At 38.1% G+C, this 18054-nt stretch overlaps 1 protein-coding gene across 1 annotated transcript in view; it reads right to left on the bottom strand.

Moving 5' to 3' along the window:
- Positions 1–13584, bottom strand: part of LOC127853002 (uncharacterized) — a 102729-nt gene extending 89145 nt beyond the window's left edge. Inside the window, exons 1-4 of the mRNA XM_052387120.1 lie at positions 13445–13584; positions 5441–5572; positions 2076–2173; positions 414–469 (exon numbers count right to left, since the gene is read on the bottom strand). Of these exons, the coding sequence (XP_052243080.1) occupies positions 414–469; positions 2076–2164 (145 nt within the window). The 5' untranslated portion in view covers positions 2165–2173; positions 5441–5572; positions 13445–13584. The remainder of the gene's footprint in view (positions 1–413; positions 470–2075; positions 2174–5440; positions 5573–13444) is intronic.
- Positions 13585–18054: the final 4470 nt, after the last annotated feature.

The raw sequence follows: 18054 nt of genomic DNA, 5'->3' as shown, positions 1-18054 counted from the left end.
TGACCTTTCACCACTCAAAATGTGCAGCTCCATGAGATACATATGCATGCCAAGTATCAAGTTGCTATCTTCAATATTGCAAAAGTTATTGCAAATGATAAAGTTGGCGCAAACCAACAGACCAACCAACAGACTTACAGACAGGGCAAAAACAATATGTCCCCCACTACTATAGTGGGGGACATAAAAAGGTACCCTTCAACTTGGTCAATGGCTGTAAAAGCTGTAGCCACCACAATATAATTTCACCAACAACGCTTATATGAGAAGTGTGAATTCTATCAAACTAAAGGTAGCTACAGAATTGACAAGATGAACATTTAATTTTATTGCAAAGATTTTATTACATAGCTTTTATCAAACATATATAAATATAAATGAAATAGTCACAATGAGTTTTTAAACAAGATTACCTCCAGGCAAATCTATGGTAGAGGGAGCAAGTGATCTACTGTCTTGAAGAAGTTTCCTACAAACAGAACATGTCCAATAAAAGGATTAAACCATGTCCAGTTAGAGGATTATCACATGTCCAATAAAAGAAATTCAACAATACGAGGATTACAATATGCCCACTACGAGGATTACAACAAGTCCAATCAGAGGATTACAGAATGTCCAATAAGAGGATACTAACATGTCCAATAAGAGTATTACAGCATGTCTAATAGAAGGTATACAACAAGTAAAATAAGAGGATTACAACATGTGCAATAAGAGGATAACAACATGCCCAACAAGAGAATTACAACATGTCCAATAAGAGGATAACAACATATCCAATAAGAGCATTACACCATGTCAAATAAGAGGATAACAACATATCCAATAAGAGGAATACAACATGTCAAAATAAGAGGATAACAGCATATCCAATAAGAGGATAACAACATGTCAAATAAGAGGATTACAGCATATCCAATAAGAGGATCACAACATGTCCAATAAGTGGATTACAACTTGTCCAATTAGAGGATTACAACATGTCCAATAAGACGATAACAACATGTCAAACAAGAGGAAAACAACATGTGCAATAAGAAGATTACAAAAAGTCCAATGCGAGGATTACATAATGCCCACTAAGAAGAATTAACATGTTCAATAAGAAGATTATAACAAGTCCAATAAGATAACAACATGTGCAATAAGAGGATACCAAAATGTCCAATACAAGGATTACACAATCTCCAATATAACAATTAAAACATGTCTAATAACAGGATTACAACATGTCCAATAAAATAATTACATCATGTCAAATAACAGGAATATAACATATTTCAAATAAAAATAATTACATCATGTCAAATAAAAGGATTAAACCATGCCCAATATGACGATTACAACATGTCCAATAGGAAGCTTCAAACATGGCCATTAAGAGTACAGTCATGTATTAAAACAAGATCAAATGGCATTGCCTTTATGAATTAATAAAACAAAACTGTTTTATAGCTGAAACACTTTTTTTTAATTCCATGGCTGCATACACAACGACGAAATAGGAAAGTCTATATTAAAATGATCTCTATTTTACATATCATTTTTAAAGCATACAATTCTGCATAAAGTCAAAGTACACCACGGTAAAAAGATGTGTGCATTCTTAAAAAGGCTTAAAATATTAATGAAAGGATTGCAAAAATTAAATGACTGAATATAAATTTTGCATGCAAAACCAATGCTTACGGAATAAAAGACATGCAAGATACACTTTAATGATGAAAACTTCTAAATGCACAATTGGGTATATCCAATCAATGAACATTATTCACCCATGAGACACGTAAAAGATTGTTTGAAATTAACAATGATGATTGTGTGAAGTTAAGTTCAAAATAGAAATGAATTTCTTATATGCAAATTAAACCAATATAAGGTATTTAAGTTAAGAATAAGAGGAGACCAAAAATAGCTCCAAATATAAATAAAGTCCAATAAATGGTGTTTAAATTGGTGGTATTAAACTGCATAACATAAGTTTGTTGCTGGTCATGTTCAATTCCAAAAGCAGAAATTCCACCCAAAGGGAGGCATATACTGGTAGTTGAGGGAGATTGACCAAGATTTACCTGGCCTCCTCCAGTTCTGAGTGCTCCCGCTCGTGCACCCTGCGTATATTCTCAACATGTCGGATCATGATGTCCACCGCACGACTCATCCTCTTCTCCTACACAAAATACCAACAAGTAATTAGAACATACATCAGGGACAAGGCTTACTATTGAACAATCTGGTATCTAATTTCCTAGTTTCAGAAAAAATAATGAAACAAGAGGGCAAAGATGGCCCTAGTTCGCTCGCCTTTTTTTACAAGGCCTTGTTCATTGCTTACTGGTAGTTGAATATTCAGTACTCTAGAGCATATTTTATTGGTTCTCTTCTGTTTACTTTTGCAGTGTGAGCATATGATTAATTCTGATTGAGTACTGTCCATTTGCATGAGTTTTTTGCAATGCAAACATTTGCAAGTAATGCTAATTCTACATGTGTTTACAAGGTTTTTGTAAGATTTGGACCTAGAAATGTGGCCTCTAGAGTGTTTACAACGTTTCTCTATAGCCAAATAAGGAATACATCATGCCCACTGGCGGCCATGTTTTTCAACGGACCAGAACCACTTTCGAACGCAACCAACATATCATCAAGACAAACATTTTGACGAAGTAACATGAAGATTGGACATGAAATGTGACTTCTACAGTGTTTACAAGGATTTTTTTTTTTTCTAGTTTTTGACCCAGCATGACCCAGTTTTGAACTCAATCGAGGTATCATTGGGACAAATCTTCTGACCAAGTTTCATGCAGATCGGACAAGAAATGTGGCCTCTAGAGTGTTTACAAGGTTTCTCTATAGCCAACATATCATTAGGCCAAACATTTTGACAAAGTTACACGAAGATTGTGCATAAAATGTGACTTCTACAGTGTTTACAAGGTTTTTCTTTTTTTTGGACCTAGTTTTTGACCCAGCATGACCCAATTTTGAACTCGATCGAGGTATCATTAGGACAAATCTTCTGTCCAAGTTTCATGAAGATCGGACAATAAATGTGGCCTCTAGAGTGTTTACAAGGTTTCTCTTTAGCCAAATAAGGAAAACAGCCCTGCCCACTGGCGGCCATGTTTTTCAACGGACCGGAACCACTTTTGAACTCAACCAACATATCATTAAGACAAACATTTTGACAAACTTACATGAAGATTGGGCATGAAATGTGACTTCTACAGTGTTTACAAGGTTTTTCTTTTTTTTGACCTAGTGACCTAGTTTTTGACCCAGCATGACCCAGTTTCGAACTCAATTGAGGTATCATTGGGACAAATCTTCTGTCCAAGTTTCATGAAGATCGGACAAGACATGTGGCCTCTAGAGTGTTTACAAGGTTTCTCTTTAGCCAAATAAGGAAAACAGCCCTGCCCACTGGTGGCCATGTTTTTCAACGGACCAGAACCACTTTTGAACTCAACCAACATATCATTAAGACAAACATTTTGACAAAGTTAAATGAAGATTAGGCATGAAATGTGACTTCTACAGTGTTTACAAGGTTTTTCTTTATTTTGACCTAGTGTTTGACCCAGCATAACCCAGTTTCGAACTCGATCGCGGTATCATTGGGACAAATCTCCTGACCAAGTGTCATGAGATCGGACAAGAAATGTGGCCTCTAGAGTGTTTACAAACCAAATGTGGATGACGGACGGACAGACGAAGCACAAAGACTGATCACAAAAGCTCACCTGAGCAATAAGGTGAGCTAAAAAACAACAACACAATTATTTAAATATTAGTTGTAAAGAAATCAACTCATCATGCTTTATGATCTATTTCTACATCCCCACAGTAACAAACTAAAACTAAAAACTGTCAGATATGAACAATTTCACAAATGAAAAGGCTTGAAAGTGATATGTAATTGAGATTCTCAAGTATAATGGTAGACCACTCTATCTGAATGGCTCTGTAAACCTCCACACAACTAGAGACTCACTATCTGGATAGCTCTGTAAACCTCCGCACAAGTAGAGACTCACTTTCTGGATAGCTCTGTAAACCTTCACACAACTAAAGACTCACTTTCTGGATAGCTCTGTAAAACTCTACACAACTAGAGACTCACTATCTGAATAGCTATGTAAACCTCCACACAACTAGAGACTCACTATCTGAATAGCTCTGTAAACCTCCACACATCTAGAGACTCGATATCTGAATAGCTCTGTAAACCTCTACACAACTAGAGACTCACTATCTGGATAGCTCTGTAAACCTCCACACAACTAGAGACTCACTTTCTGAATAGCTCTGTAAACCTCCACACAACTAGAGACTCTTTATCTGAATAGCTATGTAAACCTCCACACATCTAGAGACTTGATATCTGAATTGCTCTGTAAACCTCCACACAACTAGAGACTCACTATCTGGATAGCTCTGTAAAACTCTACACAGCTAGAGACTCGATATCTGAATAGCTCTGTAAACCTCCACACAACTAGAGACTCACTTTCTGGATAGCTCTGTAAAACTCTACACAACTAGAGACTTACTTTCTGAAGAGCTCTGTAAACCTCCACACAACTAGAGACTCGCTATCTGGATAGCTCTGTAAAACTCTACACAACTGGAGACTCACTATCAGGATAGCTCTTTATAACTCTTCACAACTAAAGACTCACTTTCTGGATAGCTCTGTAAACCTCCACACAGCTAGAGACTCACTATCTGGATAGTTCTGTAAAATTCCACACAACTAGAGACTCACTATCTGAATAGCTCTGTAAACCTCCACACAACTAGAGACTCACTTTCTGGATAGCTCTGTAAAACTCTACACAACTAGAGACTCACTTTCTGGATAGCTCTGTAAACCTCCACACAACTAGAGACTCACTTTCTGGATAGCTCTGTAAACCTCCACATGACTGTAGATTCACTATCATGATAGCTCTGTAAATGTACACACCACTAGTGACTCACTAACTGGATAGCTCTGTAAGCCACCATATGACTGTACTCACTAACTGGATAGCTTTGTAAACCTCCACACAACTAGAGACTCACTTACTGTGATAGCTCTATAAACCACCACATGACTGTAGACTCACTAACTGGATAGCTCTGTAAACCTCCACACAACTGGAGATTAACTATCTGGATAGCTCTGTTAACCTCCACGCAGCTAGAGACTCACCTCTAAACAACTAGAGACGCACTATGTGGATAGCTCTGTAAACCTACACACAACTAGAGACTCACTTTCTGGATAGCTCTGTAAACCTCTACACAACTAGAGACTCACTATCTGGATAGCTCTGTAAACCTCCACACAACTAGAGACTCACTATCTGGATAGCTCTGTAAAACTCTACACAACTAGAGACTCACTTTCTGGATAGCTCTGTAAACCTCCACACAACTAGAGACACACCTGCTGTATAGCTCCGTAAACCTCAGCGCGGCTAGAGACTCGTGCTGTTGACTTCTCCAGCACATCTATGTGAGTCTGTATTCGGGCCAGCACATCACGGATTTGGGGATCAGTGCACACCTGGTTCAGTGTCTGTAAACACACACACACAATCACTCTATATAATACATGCAATACTCTAAACATTGCATGTTGAAATACTCAATACAATACTGTGAAACCATTTATTTTCGACAGCACAAAATTTCGTCATTTTTATAAAAATGACGATTTCGTCAGCACTTAAATTCGCCGATTTCTGATTTTGAATTTTTAAAAAATGCGTCAGTCAATATCCGATTTGTGTGTAATAAATATTCGCGATCAATCGCAGTTGCAAAAAATCGTGGTACGAATGCAGGAAAACACTTGAGAATCACTGCAGGAGGTGGGGCCTGTTTGTCACATGCCAATTAACTAGTCTTTTGTTATCAAGGGACAGTAATGGACCCTCTTAATGTATGCCATTCACACGTTCATTGTTATGATTAGCGGACAAGTGGGATCGAATAACCGTTAACGAGTGTTTGTAACAACGAAACCAATTGCCAATTAGTCTTATTCTATTGTTATAATTGCCATACTGATAACAATCGTACCTTTTTGTCAATACCGTTTTAAAACTGTTTGTGTTATACGAAAGAGGTTCCAGTTTGTTAAGTGTTTTTTTTCCAAATAAAATGCTTTTTTATTCTGACATCAACATTAAAATTATAAACTCAATGTGTGTGTTTGTTCTTAAAAAGTAAACTACCGGTATATAAATCAATAATGTCAATAATTTAAAAATAAATATATTGATACATATAAAATAGTTATAAGTGTGGTTAAACGCAAACAATCAAACAACAAACAGCAATTAAAATATTCTTTATTAATTTGTGATAAATACGCATGTTGATCACACATCGTCATCTTTTCATTTGGTTTATTGTCTTTCATCGGCATCCGCTGCGTGATGGCTAATATGCAACACCCCTGAAAAACACAATGCACCTAACGGGAAATAAAGTTATAAACAATTAGCGCTAATTCATTACCATTCTACATAAACGAAGTCAACGCATTCGATACAGCTGTACTGCACACACGTTTTAAAGAAGTGTAACGTGTCAGTTAAGTACCTTGTGTAATCTACATCCCTTTTTGTCAAAACCGGATTAATCTTGATTACGAAATAGCAGTGAATGTGTGCATGGATTATGTTGGAAGTTAATGTCTCATGTCTACGGTAAAATTTTAAAATATTGTTCAACTTAGTGTTTGTTTTTGTTCAAACATAGAGCATGATTGTTCGTTAGGATCTTAAATTCGCCGATCGGTCGACTGACGAAATTTATGAAAATTAATGCCTGACGATTAATAATGGTTTCACAGTATATGTTGCAATACTTTTAACAATATATGTTGCAATAGACTTTACAATATATGTTGCAATACAGTTTACAATATATGTTGCAATACTCTATAGAATGCATGTTGCAATACTCTATACAATATATATTGCATTACTATATATTTATATATGTTGCAATTATACATTAATGTATACTCATCCTCCGGTGACCTATTATCAATATATTTAACAAGAGGGCCTGAAAGGCCCAAAGTGGCTCACCTGAGATACTAAGGAAATGACCTGTGAACTATAAATGTAACTTTTAGCGTGCTAACAAGGTTTTACTATGGCAATATTAGGATTAATTCACCACCCCTGGTAGACGTGTTTTTACTATAGCAATATAAGGATAAATTCCCGACCCTTGGTGGACGTGTTTTTCAACAGTCTTGAACCATGTTCCAACTAATCCAAGATATCATAGGAACAAATCTTCTGACCAAGTTTTATTAAGATCAGACAATAAATGTGGCCTCTAGAGTCAAAAAGGTTTTACTAAAACCATATAAAGCCATATAAGGAATAAGAGCACCGCCTTGCGGGTGCAGACCGCTCATCTATTTTCTTTTTAAAGGTGAAGGGACTCTCATTTTCAATCACAAAGGAGGGAGGGGTGGAGTGAAGAGGGGTGCATTGTGTGGGGGTGTGGACATTTATTACATTATCTTCCAAAAATGCGAAAAAAAGGAAAAAAAAAATAATCCCGGGGGGGGGGGGGGGGGGGGGAGGGTGGGGGGGGGGGGTGGGGGGGGGATTCTTGGGTGCGATGGTTGGACGGTATTTCAAACATAAAATAATAAAAATAAATATTTGTGTTTTTTAACCGTTTCAAAAAAAAACAAGAGTTCCGCGGTCGGAGATGACCGCATTGAAGCCGGATTTTTGATTTAAATGACAGGAAAGTACCTTTCGTGTTTTTGTCAATGCAATACTTAAATTACTGAAATATTGTTCAAAGGTCAAAATGAAATGTAAGTACTTTTCAAGGCATGAGCAAAGTTTGAGATTCTAGGTCCAAGCATACCAAAGTTACAACAATTTTAACATTTTAACATTTAAGTTCACAGTGACCTTGACCTTCAAATGAATGACATTGAAATGAATGACCTTGAAATGACCAGTGGTCATCTAAGTGTGCTTGCAAACCTTTACGTCAAGTTTGAGATTCTAGGTCCAAGCATACCAAAGTTATAACAATTTTAACATTTTAACATTGAAGGTCACAGTGACCTTGACCTTCAAATGAATGACATTGAAATGACCAGTGGTCATCTTCTAGTACTGGCCAATCTTTATTTCAAGTTTGAAGACTCTAGGTACAAGCATACCAAAGTTATAACATGAAATAAGAACTTTAACATTTTTACATTCAAGGTCACAGTGACCTTGACCTTCAAATGAATGACCTTGAAATGTCCAGTGGTTACTTACTAGTTCTGGCCAACCTTCATGTCAAGTTTCAAGAGTCTAGGTCCAAGCATACCAAAGTTATAACAACTTTAACATTTTTACATTCAAGGTCACAGTGACCTTGACCTTCAAATGAATGACCTTGAAATGTCCAGTGGTTACTTACTAGTTCTGGCCAACCTTCATGTCAAGTTTCAAGACTCTAGGTCCAAGCATACCAAAGTTATAACAACTTTAACATTTTTATATTGAAGGTCACAGTGACCTTCACCTTCAAATGAATGACCTTGAAATGACCAGTGGTCATCTGTTAATCCTGGCCAACCTTCATGTCAAGTTTGAAGACTCTAGGTCCAAGCATACCAAAGTTATACCATGAAATAAGAACTTTAACATTTTTACATTCAAGGTCACAGTGACCTTGACCTTCAAATGAATGACCTTGAAATGACCAGTGGTTACTAACTAGTTATGGCCAACCTTCATGTCAAGTTTCAAGACTCTAGGTCCAAGCATACCAAAGTTATAAGAACTTTAACATTTTTTATATTGAAGGTCACAGTGACCTTGACCTTCAAATGAATGACCTTGAAATGACCAGTGGTCATCTGTTAATCCTGGCCAACCTTCATGTCAAGTTTGAAGACTCTAGGTCCAAGCATACCAAAGTTATACCATGAAATAAGAACTTTAACATTTTCGAGCACGCCGCCACCCCGCCCGCCCGCCCGCCCCCCCGCCCGCCCGACAACATCAATCTATAAGCCGAGATTTTTTCGAAAAAAATCCGGCTAAAAATTGGGGGGGGGGGGGGGGGGGTGAGATGGGGGGGTATAGTGTGAGGGTGTGGTGGTAATTTGTGAGATGATCTTAAAAAAAAAAAAAAACCAAGAGGGCCATGATGGCCCTGAATCGCTCACCTGACTCATTAAGATCAGATGAAAACTATGACCTCTATTGTCTACACAATGTTTTTCTATGATTTGACCTAGTGACCTAGTTCCTAACTAGATGACCCAAATACAATCCCAATCCAGATTTCATCAAGATAAACATTCTGACCACAGTTCATAAATATTGGATGAAAACTGTGTCAACACAAGGTTTTTCTATTTATTTGACCTAGATTTTTACCCCAGATGACCCAAATACAATCCCACCCAGATTACATCAAGAATTCTGACCAAATTTCATAAAGGTTGGATGAAAACTGATCTCTAATGTCTACACAAGGTTTTTCTATTATTTGACCTAGTGACCTAGTTTTTGACCCCAGATGACCCAAATAAAATCCGAACCCAGATTTCATCAAGATAAACATTCTGACCAAATTTCATAAAGATTGGATGAAAACTGTGACCTCTATTGTCTACAGAAGGTTGTTCTTTTATTTGACCTAGTGACCTTGTTTTTGACCCCAGATGACCCAAATACAATCCCAAACCGGATTTCATCAAGATAAACATTTTGACCAAATTTCATCAAGATTGGATGCAAACTGTGACCTCTACTGTCTACACAAACAAATTGTTGACAGACGGACACACGCAGGCACGCACAACGGACGCCGGACATCACACGATCACATAAGCTCACCGTGTCACTTCATGACAGGTGACCTAAAAATATGTGTCGGAGATAAACATGAACAGTTGTGGTTAAAATCCCATAGAAACAAGGGCTGTTTGTAAAACATGCATGCCCCCCTATATGGGCTATAAGTTGTAGTAGCAGGCTTTGTGTGAATACGTTTTTTGTCACTGTGAATGGTGGTGGTGGTGGTGGTGTAGTAGTAGTAGTAGTAGTAGTAGTAGTAGTAGTAGTAGTAGTAGTAGTAGTAGTAGTAATAGTAGTTGTAGTAGTAGTAGTAGTAGTAGAAGTAGTAGTAGTAGTAGTAGAAGTAGTAGTAGTAGTAGTAGTAGTAGTAGTAGTAGTAGTAGTAGTAGTAGTAGTAGTAGTAGTAGTGGTAGTAGTAGTAGTAGTAGTAGTAGTAGTAGTGGTAGTAGTAGTAGTAGTAGTGGTAAAAGTAGTAGTAGTAGTGGCAGTAGTAGTAGAAGTAGTAATAGTAGACGTGGTGGTGGTGGTGGTGGTGGTAGTAGTAGTAGTACTAGTAGTAGTAGTAGAAGTAGTAGTAGTAGTAGTAGTAGTAGTAGTAGTAGTAGTAGTAGTAGTAGTAGTAGTAGTAGCAGTGGCAGTAGCAGAAGCAGTAGCAGCATTACAAGACCAATACTTAAGAATGATCAAATGGGAAAAGGTAACCTAGCACTGGCAGTAAATATGGGGCTCATTTACAGGTCAGATTTGGAATCTCTGCTGTAAAATGAGATTTTGAATGAATTAAAGGGAGGCAAATCTGTAATAAAAAGAACATGCATAAACCGTAGTTGTTTCCCTTGTTTGAACCATGCTAAATGTGTCCTCATTGATATAAAGACACTGTGCAAATTTGGAAAGGATCGGACAAAAAATGTGGAAGATTTTTGAAAGTTTTCACAAAATAGGCAAAAACGAATAAACATGCAAAGTTCAACGAGCTCCTGCGGCCATGTTTTTTGACGAATCAAATTTCTTTGAACAACTTTTTCAGGGGAGCCCTCAAAGGTCATCCCTGTGAAATTTTTTGAAAATCTAATGAGCGGTTTCTGACAAGAAGATTTTTTAAGGTTTTTACCATATATGGTCATGGCGGCCATCTTGGTTATGCGATCAAATTTTTTTTAACAATTCTTTTGTCCCATGACCTAGGGATGCTCCACATGAAATTTAGTTGAAATTGGCTCAATGGTTTAGTAGAAGAAGATGTTTACAAATTGTTTACAGACAGACGGACGGACGGACGGACGGACGCCGGACGCTGAGTGATCACAATAGCTCACCTCGAGCTATCGCTCAGGTGAGCTAAAAAAAAAAAAGAAAAATTTAGGGGGGGGGGGGGATTCGGGTGGGGGGAGGGGGGGTGGGGGGGGGGGATTCTTGGGTGCGATGGTTGGACGGTATTTCAAACATAAAATAATCAAAATAAATAGTTTTGTTTTTTAACCTTTAAAAAAAAAAAAATTTGGGGAGGGGGTGGGGTGGGGGGGGGGGGGGGTATAGTGTGAGGGTGTGGTGGACATTTGTGAGATGATCTTAAAAAAAAAAAAAATAGAGAGGGGGGATTCGGGGGGGGGGGGGGGGGGGGGACACGGGCGATGGTTTGGGTGGAGTCTATCGTGGTATGTCAGGTAAGAGTAGTTTTGTCAAAAGTATCAATCAAATCTAATCATAAATAAAGAAGTTATGGCAATTTTAGCAAAATTTAATAATTTGACCTTGAGAGTCAAGGTCATTCAAAGGTCAAGGTAAAATTCAACTTGCCAGGTACAGTAATTTCATGATAGCATGAAAGTATTTGAAGTTTGAAAGCAATAGCCTTGATACTTAAGAAGTAAAGTGGATCGAAACACAAAATTTGACCATATATTCAAAGTTACTAAGTCAAAAAAGGGCCATAATTCCGTAAAAATGACATCCAGAGTTATGCAACTTGTCCTTTTACTGTACCCTTATGATAGTTTGCGAGTGTTCCAAGTATGAAAGCAATATCTATGATACTTTAGGGGTAAAGTGGACCAAAACACAAAACTTAACCAAACTTTCAATTTTTTAAGTATAAAGGGCCCATAATTCCGTCCAAATGCCAGTCAGAGTTACATAACTTTGCCTTCAGAGTCCCCTTACGATAGTTAATAAGTGTTGCAAGTATGAAAGCAACAGCTTTGATACTGTAGGAATAAAATGGACCTAAACACAAAACATAACCAAATTTTCAATTTTCTAAGTATAAAAAGGGCACATAATTCTGTCAAAATGCCAGTCAGAGTTACATTACTTTGCCTGCACAGTCCCCTATGATAGTTAGTAAGTGTTGCAAGTATGAAAGCAATAGCTTTGATACTTAAGGAATAAAATGGACCTAAACACAAAACTTAACCAAAATTTTCAATTTTCAAAGTATAAAAAGGGCACATAATTCTGTCAAAATGCACGCCAGAGTTATCTAACTTTGCCTGCCCAGTCCCCTCATGATAGTAAGTAAGTGTACCAAGTTTGAATGCAATAGCATTGATACTTTCTGAAAAAAGTGGACCTAAACGCAAAACTTAACCAAAATTTTCAATTTTCTAAGTATAAAAAGGGCACATAATTCAGTCAAAATGCACGCCAGAGTTATCTAACTTTGCCTGCCCAGTCCCCTCATGATAGTAAGTAAGTGTACCAAGTTTGAATGCAATGATACTTTCTGAGAAAAGTGGACCTAAACGCAAAACTTAACCGGACGCCGACGCAGACGCCGACGCAGACGCCGATGCCGACGCCAAGGTGATGACAATAGCTAATAATTTTTTTTCAAAAAATAGATGAGCTAAAAATGCCCTGCCTCCTGGAGGCAATGTTTTTCAAGCAACCAGAGTCAATTTCCAACTCATTCAAAATATTATTTGCACAAATCTTCTCACCCAGTTTCATGATGATCCGAAAATAGAGTGTTAAAAAGGTTTTACTATAGCCATATAAAAAAAAATGCACTGCCCACTATTGGCCATGTTTTTCAACCAACCGGAACCATTTTGGAACTCATCCATGATATAATTGGGACAAATCTTCTGACCAAATTTAATGAAGATAGGATAATAATGTGGCCTCTATAGTGATAACAAGGCAAATGTTGACGCTGCATGACAGATAAAAGGCGATCACAAAAGCTCACATTGTGCTCAGGTGAACTAAAAAGGCGTGCTTTCAGTTGCTTTAAGTATTTTCCAACAGCTTTACTTACAATACTCTACAATGAAGTAATACATATACTGTTTATGATCTTTGAAAACTGTGTCAGTCATATTAAATCAGTTTTCAGGAAAAGGTCAAATGTGTTATCCAGGCAAATTAAAGTAGTGTTTTGCAAGATATTTACCTGTTGATCATTATATATGCAGTTAATAAAATTTATTATACAATTGATTAGAAACATCCTGCTCATCACTTTTGCTAAGTAATTTGAAACACTGTCCAAGTTTTGCTACTGACAAATATATGCCACCACCCACCCACTCAAGAATTCCCATAATACAGCAGTTTTTCAAACAGGGGTGTAAGAAGACTGAGAGTGTAACTACCGTGAGCCCTGTTCTTAGACCCTGTAGTTCCTTGTCCACATTCTGCTCTGCGATGTCCCGTGACCGTTCCTGTATCTCCAACCGCTTCTCCAGCGTCTGGGCATCAGTCTTGAATGCCAGGGACAGGCTCGTAAACTTGCTCTACAAACACAACACACATGGAAGAAAAACTCATGTACCATTTCAAACATAATAGGTGTTGGGCCCACCAACCCATTCTAAGACTTAATAATAAACAACAGACTTTAAACCAAGAAAAAGAGCTGTGTTTGTAAAACACATTGCCATCTACTGCACTTTGAAGCCACAGAGCAGCTCCAAAGTTTTTTCAAATTCCTATGGAGCAAAACAAAACTGACCTTGATCTGAAAGTCATGCAGGTTGACTCCCACAATAAAAATTAGGTAAGTATCTCAAAGTTTCAGAAAAAAATCTGGAGTGTTTATTAAAGAAAATTCTAAATCAAAAGCCTGTTACTTTGTCAAATTTCAATGGACCAGAGAGAAACTGAAACTTGATCTTTAAGTCTTGCTGGTAGACTCACAAACCAAAAATCAGGTAGTTGGCCAAAAGCGTAAAGGGATATAAGTCCGGAAAACTGTTATTCTTGAGCAAATTTATAAGTCTAAGCTAGGACCACAACTTTGCCAACAATCAATTGGCCAAAACAAAACTCGAAACTTGAACTTTATCTGTAAGTCATGCAAGTAGACTCACACACCAAAAATCAGGACAATATCTGCAAGCGTTTAGGCACTAAACTCCAGAAACTGATGCTTGACAGACAGAGAGACAGTGCGACTTCTACGTCCAGCGTTTAAATGTATACAGGCTTCCACAGAGGATTGTCATTAACAAAATATTCTTCATAAAGAATGATCAATGAATTTCATAAAATTGCTTGATAACATGTTTGCCTAAACATTAAATAAGTTCTTGAATATTGCAATTAAAGAATATTTATATTTCTTTGACTTAAGAATTGTTTGGTGAATATGACCCAGGACTATTCTCTCGCTTTGATATCATAATGAACGTAATATGTCTGTCACCTAATATAATGACCACAAAGTTATATTGGAAGTTGAATACTTGTAGAAGTTATTTGGTATATAAACAAGGGCTGTTTGTAAAACATGCATGCCCCCCATATGGGCTGTCAGTTGTAGTGGCAGCCATTGTGTGAATACGTTTTTTGTCACTGTGACCTTGACCTTTGACCTAATGTAAGTCATCATCCGGAAACCATTGTCCTATTTCGAGTCACTGTGACCTTGACCTTTGACCTAGTGACCTGAAAATCAATAGGGGTCATCTGCCAGTCATGATCAAGGGGGAGTGAGAGGGGGTATAATGTGGAGTGTGGTAATTTATAAGATGTTTAAAAAAAAAAAAAAAAAATTGGGGGGGGGGGGGGGTGGGGGGTGGGGGGGGGTACAGGAGTGAGAGGGGGGTAAAATGTGGTGTGTGGTAATTTATTAGATGTTTAAAAAAAAAAAATTGGGGGTGGGGGGTGAGAGGGGGGTATAATGTGGGTGTGGTAACTTATATGTTTAAAAAAAAAGGGGGTGCGGGGGTAGGGGGCGTGGGGGGGTGAGAGGGGGTAATAATGTGGGGTGTTGTGGTAATTTATTAGATGTTTAAAAAAAAAATTGGGGGGGGTGGGGGTGGGGGCGGGTAGGTATGGGGTGGGGGGGTGGTAGGGGTGTGGTGGGTGGGGTTGAGAGGGGGTAATAATGTGGGGTTGTGGTTATTTATTAGCTGTTTAACAAAAAAAATTGGGGGGTGGGGGGGTGGGGTGGGGGTTAGGGGGTGAGAGGTGAATGGAGAGTGGCGATATAATGTGGGGGGGTGTGTGGTTAATTTATAAGATGTTTTAAAAAAAACTGTGGGGGGGGGGGTGGGGGTGGTGGGGGGGTATTAGGGTGGTGGTTATAATAAGTGTGGGGGGGGGGTAATTTATTAGATGTTTAAAAAAAATTGAGGGGGGGGGGTAGGGTAAGGGGGGGGAGTGATGAGGGGGGTTATAATGTGGCGGTGTGGTTAATTTATTAGACTGATTTAAAAAAATGCGGTGGGGGGTGGGGGGGTAGGGGGGGGTAGGGGGGAGTGAGAGGGGGATATAATGTGGAGTGGGGTTATTTATAAGATGTTTAAAAAAAATGGGGGGGGGGGGGGGTGGGGTGATATCATCTATTCATTAAACATGAAATTTTAACTTATTGCATTTGTTTCCCCTGTATATAAGAAAGATATAATAGTGTATTACATCCCCTGTCCTGCTTATATTTATATTAATCAACAAAATTAAATATTAACACAATATTTAATATACAAAATATACAAATAAAAATCATATTCTGATAATATTTTTACTGATCCACTTTACCAGTATTTTACTCAAAGGATGATGTTTCATTGGACTGATAATTATAGATTTAGGATTACAGACCAGTTGCTTCAGTTATATTGTTCAGAGTTCGCCCTGTTGGCCGCGTATGCATTCTTGAGTTATCATCCAAAAACCATTTTACTATTTCGGGTCACCGTGACCTTGACCTTTGACCTAGTGACCTCAAAATCAATAGGGGTCATCTGCGAGTCATGATCAATGTACCTATGAAGTTTCATGTTCCTAGGCCCAAGCGTTCTTGAGTTATCATCTGACAACCACCTGGTGGACGGACTGACAGACCGACCGACATGAGCAAAGCAATATACCCCCTCTTCTTCGAAGGGGGGCATAAAAAAAAAATTGGGGGGGGGTGGGGGGGTAGGGGGGGTGGGAGGGGTGAGAGGGGGGTATAATGTGGGGTGTGGTAATTTATTAGATGTTTAAAAAAAAATTGGGGGGGGTGGGGGGGTAGGGGGGAGTGAGAGGGGGGTATAATGTGGGGTGGGGTTATTTATTAGATGTTTTAAAAAAATGGGGGGGGGTAGGGGGGTGGGGGGGGTAGGGGGCTAGGGGGGGGGGGGTGAGAGGGGGGTTTAATGTGGGGTGTGGTAATTTATTAGACAAGAGTTCCGCGGTCGGAGATGACCGCATTGAAGCCGGATTTTTGATTTAAATGACAGGAAAGTACCTTTCGTGTTTTTGTCAATGCAATACTTAAATTACTGAAATATTGTTCAAAGGTCAAAATGAAATGTAAGTACTTTTCAAGGCATGAGCAAACCTTGTGTTATGTTTTGAATGCATGCATATACATAACAATTTTAACATTTTAACATTGAAGGTCACAGTGACCTTGACCTTCAAATGAATGACATTGAAATGAGCAGTGGTGATCTTCTAGTACTGGCCAACCTTTATGTCAAGTTTGAAGACTCTAGGTACAAGCATACCAAGTTATAACATGGAATAAGAACTTTAACATTTTTACCTACCAAAGTTATAAGAACTTTAACATTTTTACATTCAAGGTCACAGTGACCTTGACCTTAGAATGAATGACCTTGAAATGACCAGTGGTCATCTAAGTGTGCTTGCAAACCTTCATGTCAAGTTTGAAGACTCTATGTCCAAGCATACCAAAGTTATAACAATTTTTACATTTTAACATTTAAGGTCACAGTGACCTTGACCTTCAAATGAATGACATTGAAATGACCAGTGGTCATCTTCTAGTACTGGCCAATCTTTATTTCAAGTTTGAAGACTCTAGGTACAAGCATACCAAAGTTATAACATGAAATAAGAACTTTAACATTTTTACATTCAAGGTCACAGTGACCTTGACCTTCAAATGAATGACCTTGAAATGTCCAGTGGTTACTTACTAGTTCTGGCCAACCTTCATGTCAAGTTTCAAGACTCTAGGTCCAAGCATACCAAAGTTATAACAACTTTAACATTTTTACATTCAAGGTCACAGTGACCTTGACCTTCAAATGAATGACCTTGAAATGTCCAGTGGTTACTTACTAGTTCTGGCCAACCTTCATGTCAAGTTTCAAGACTCTAGGTCCAAGCATACCAAAGTTATAACAACTTTAACATTTTTATATTGAAGGTCACAGTGACCTTCACCTTCAAATGAATGACCTTGAAATGACCAGTGGTCATCTGTTAATCCTGGCCAACCTTCATTTCAAGTTTGAAGACTCTAGGTCCAAGCATACCAAAGTTATACCATGAAATAAGAACTTTAACATTTTTACATTCAAGGTCACAGTGACCTTGACCTTCAAATGAATGACCTTGAAATGACCAGTGGTTACTAACTAGTTATGGCCAACCTTCATGTCAAGTTTCAAGACTCTAGGTCCAAGCATACCAAAGTTATAAGAACTTTAACATTTTTTATATTGAAGGTCACAGTGACCTTGACCTTCAAATGAATGACCTTGAAATGACCAGTGGTCATCTGTTAATCCTGGCCAACCTTCATGTCAAGTTTTGAAGACTCTAGGTCCAAGCATACCAAAGTTATACCATGAAATAAGAACTTTAACATTTTTTATATTGAAGGTCACAGTGACCTTGACCTTCAATGAATGACCTTGAAATGACCAGTGGTCATCTGTTAATCCTGGCCAACCTTCATGTCAAGTTTTGAAGACTCTAGGTCCAAGCATACCAAAGTTATACCATGAAATAAGAACTTTAA

Source organism: Dreissena polymorpha, chromosome 12 (genome assembly GCF_020536995.1).
Source record: "Dreissena polymorpha isolate Duluth1 chromosome 12, UMN_Dpol_1.0, whole genome shotgun sequence".
NCBI classification, from domain to species: domain Eukaryota; kingdom Metazoa; phylum Mollusca; class Bivalvia; order Myida; family Dreissenidae; genus Dreissena; species Dreissena polymorpha.
This window is presented reverse-complemented; position numbering and strand designations above follow the sequence as displayed.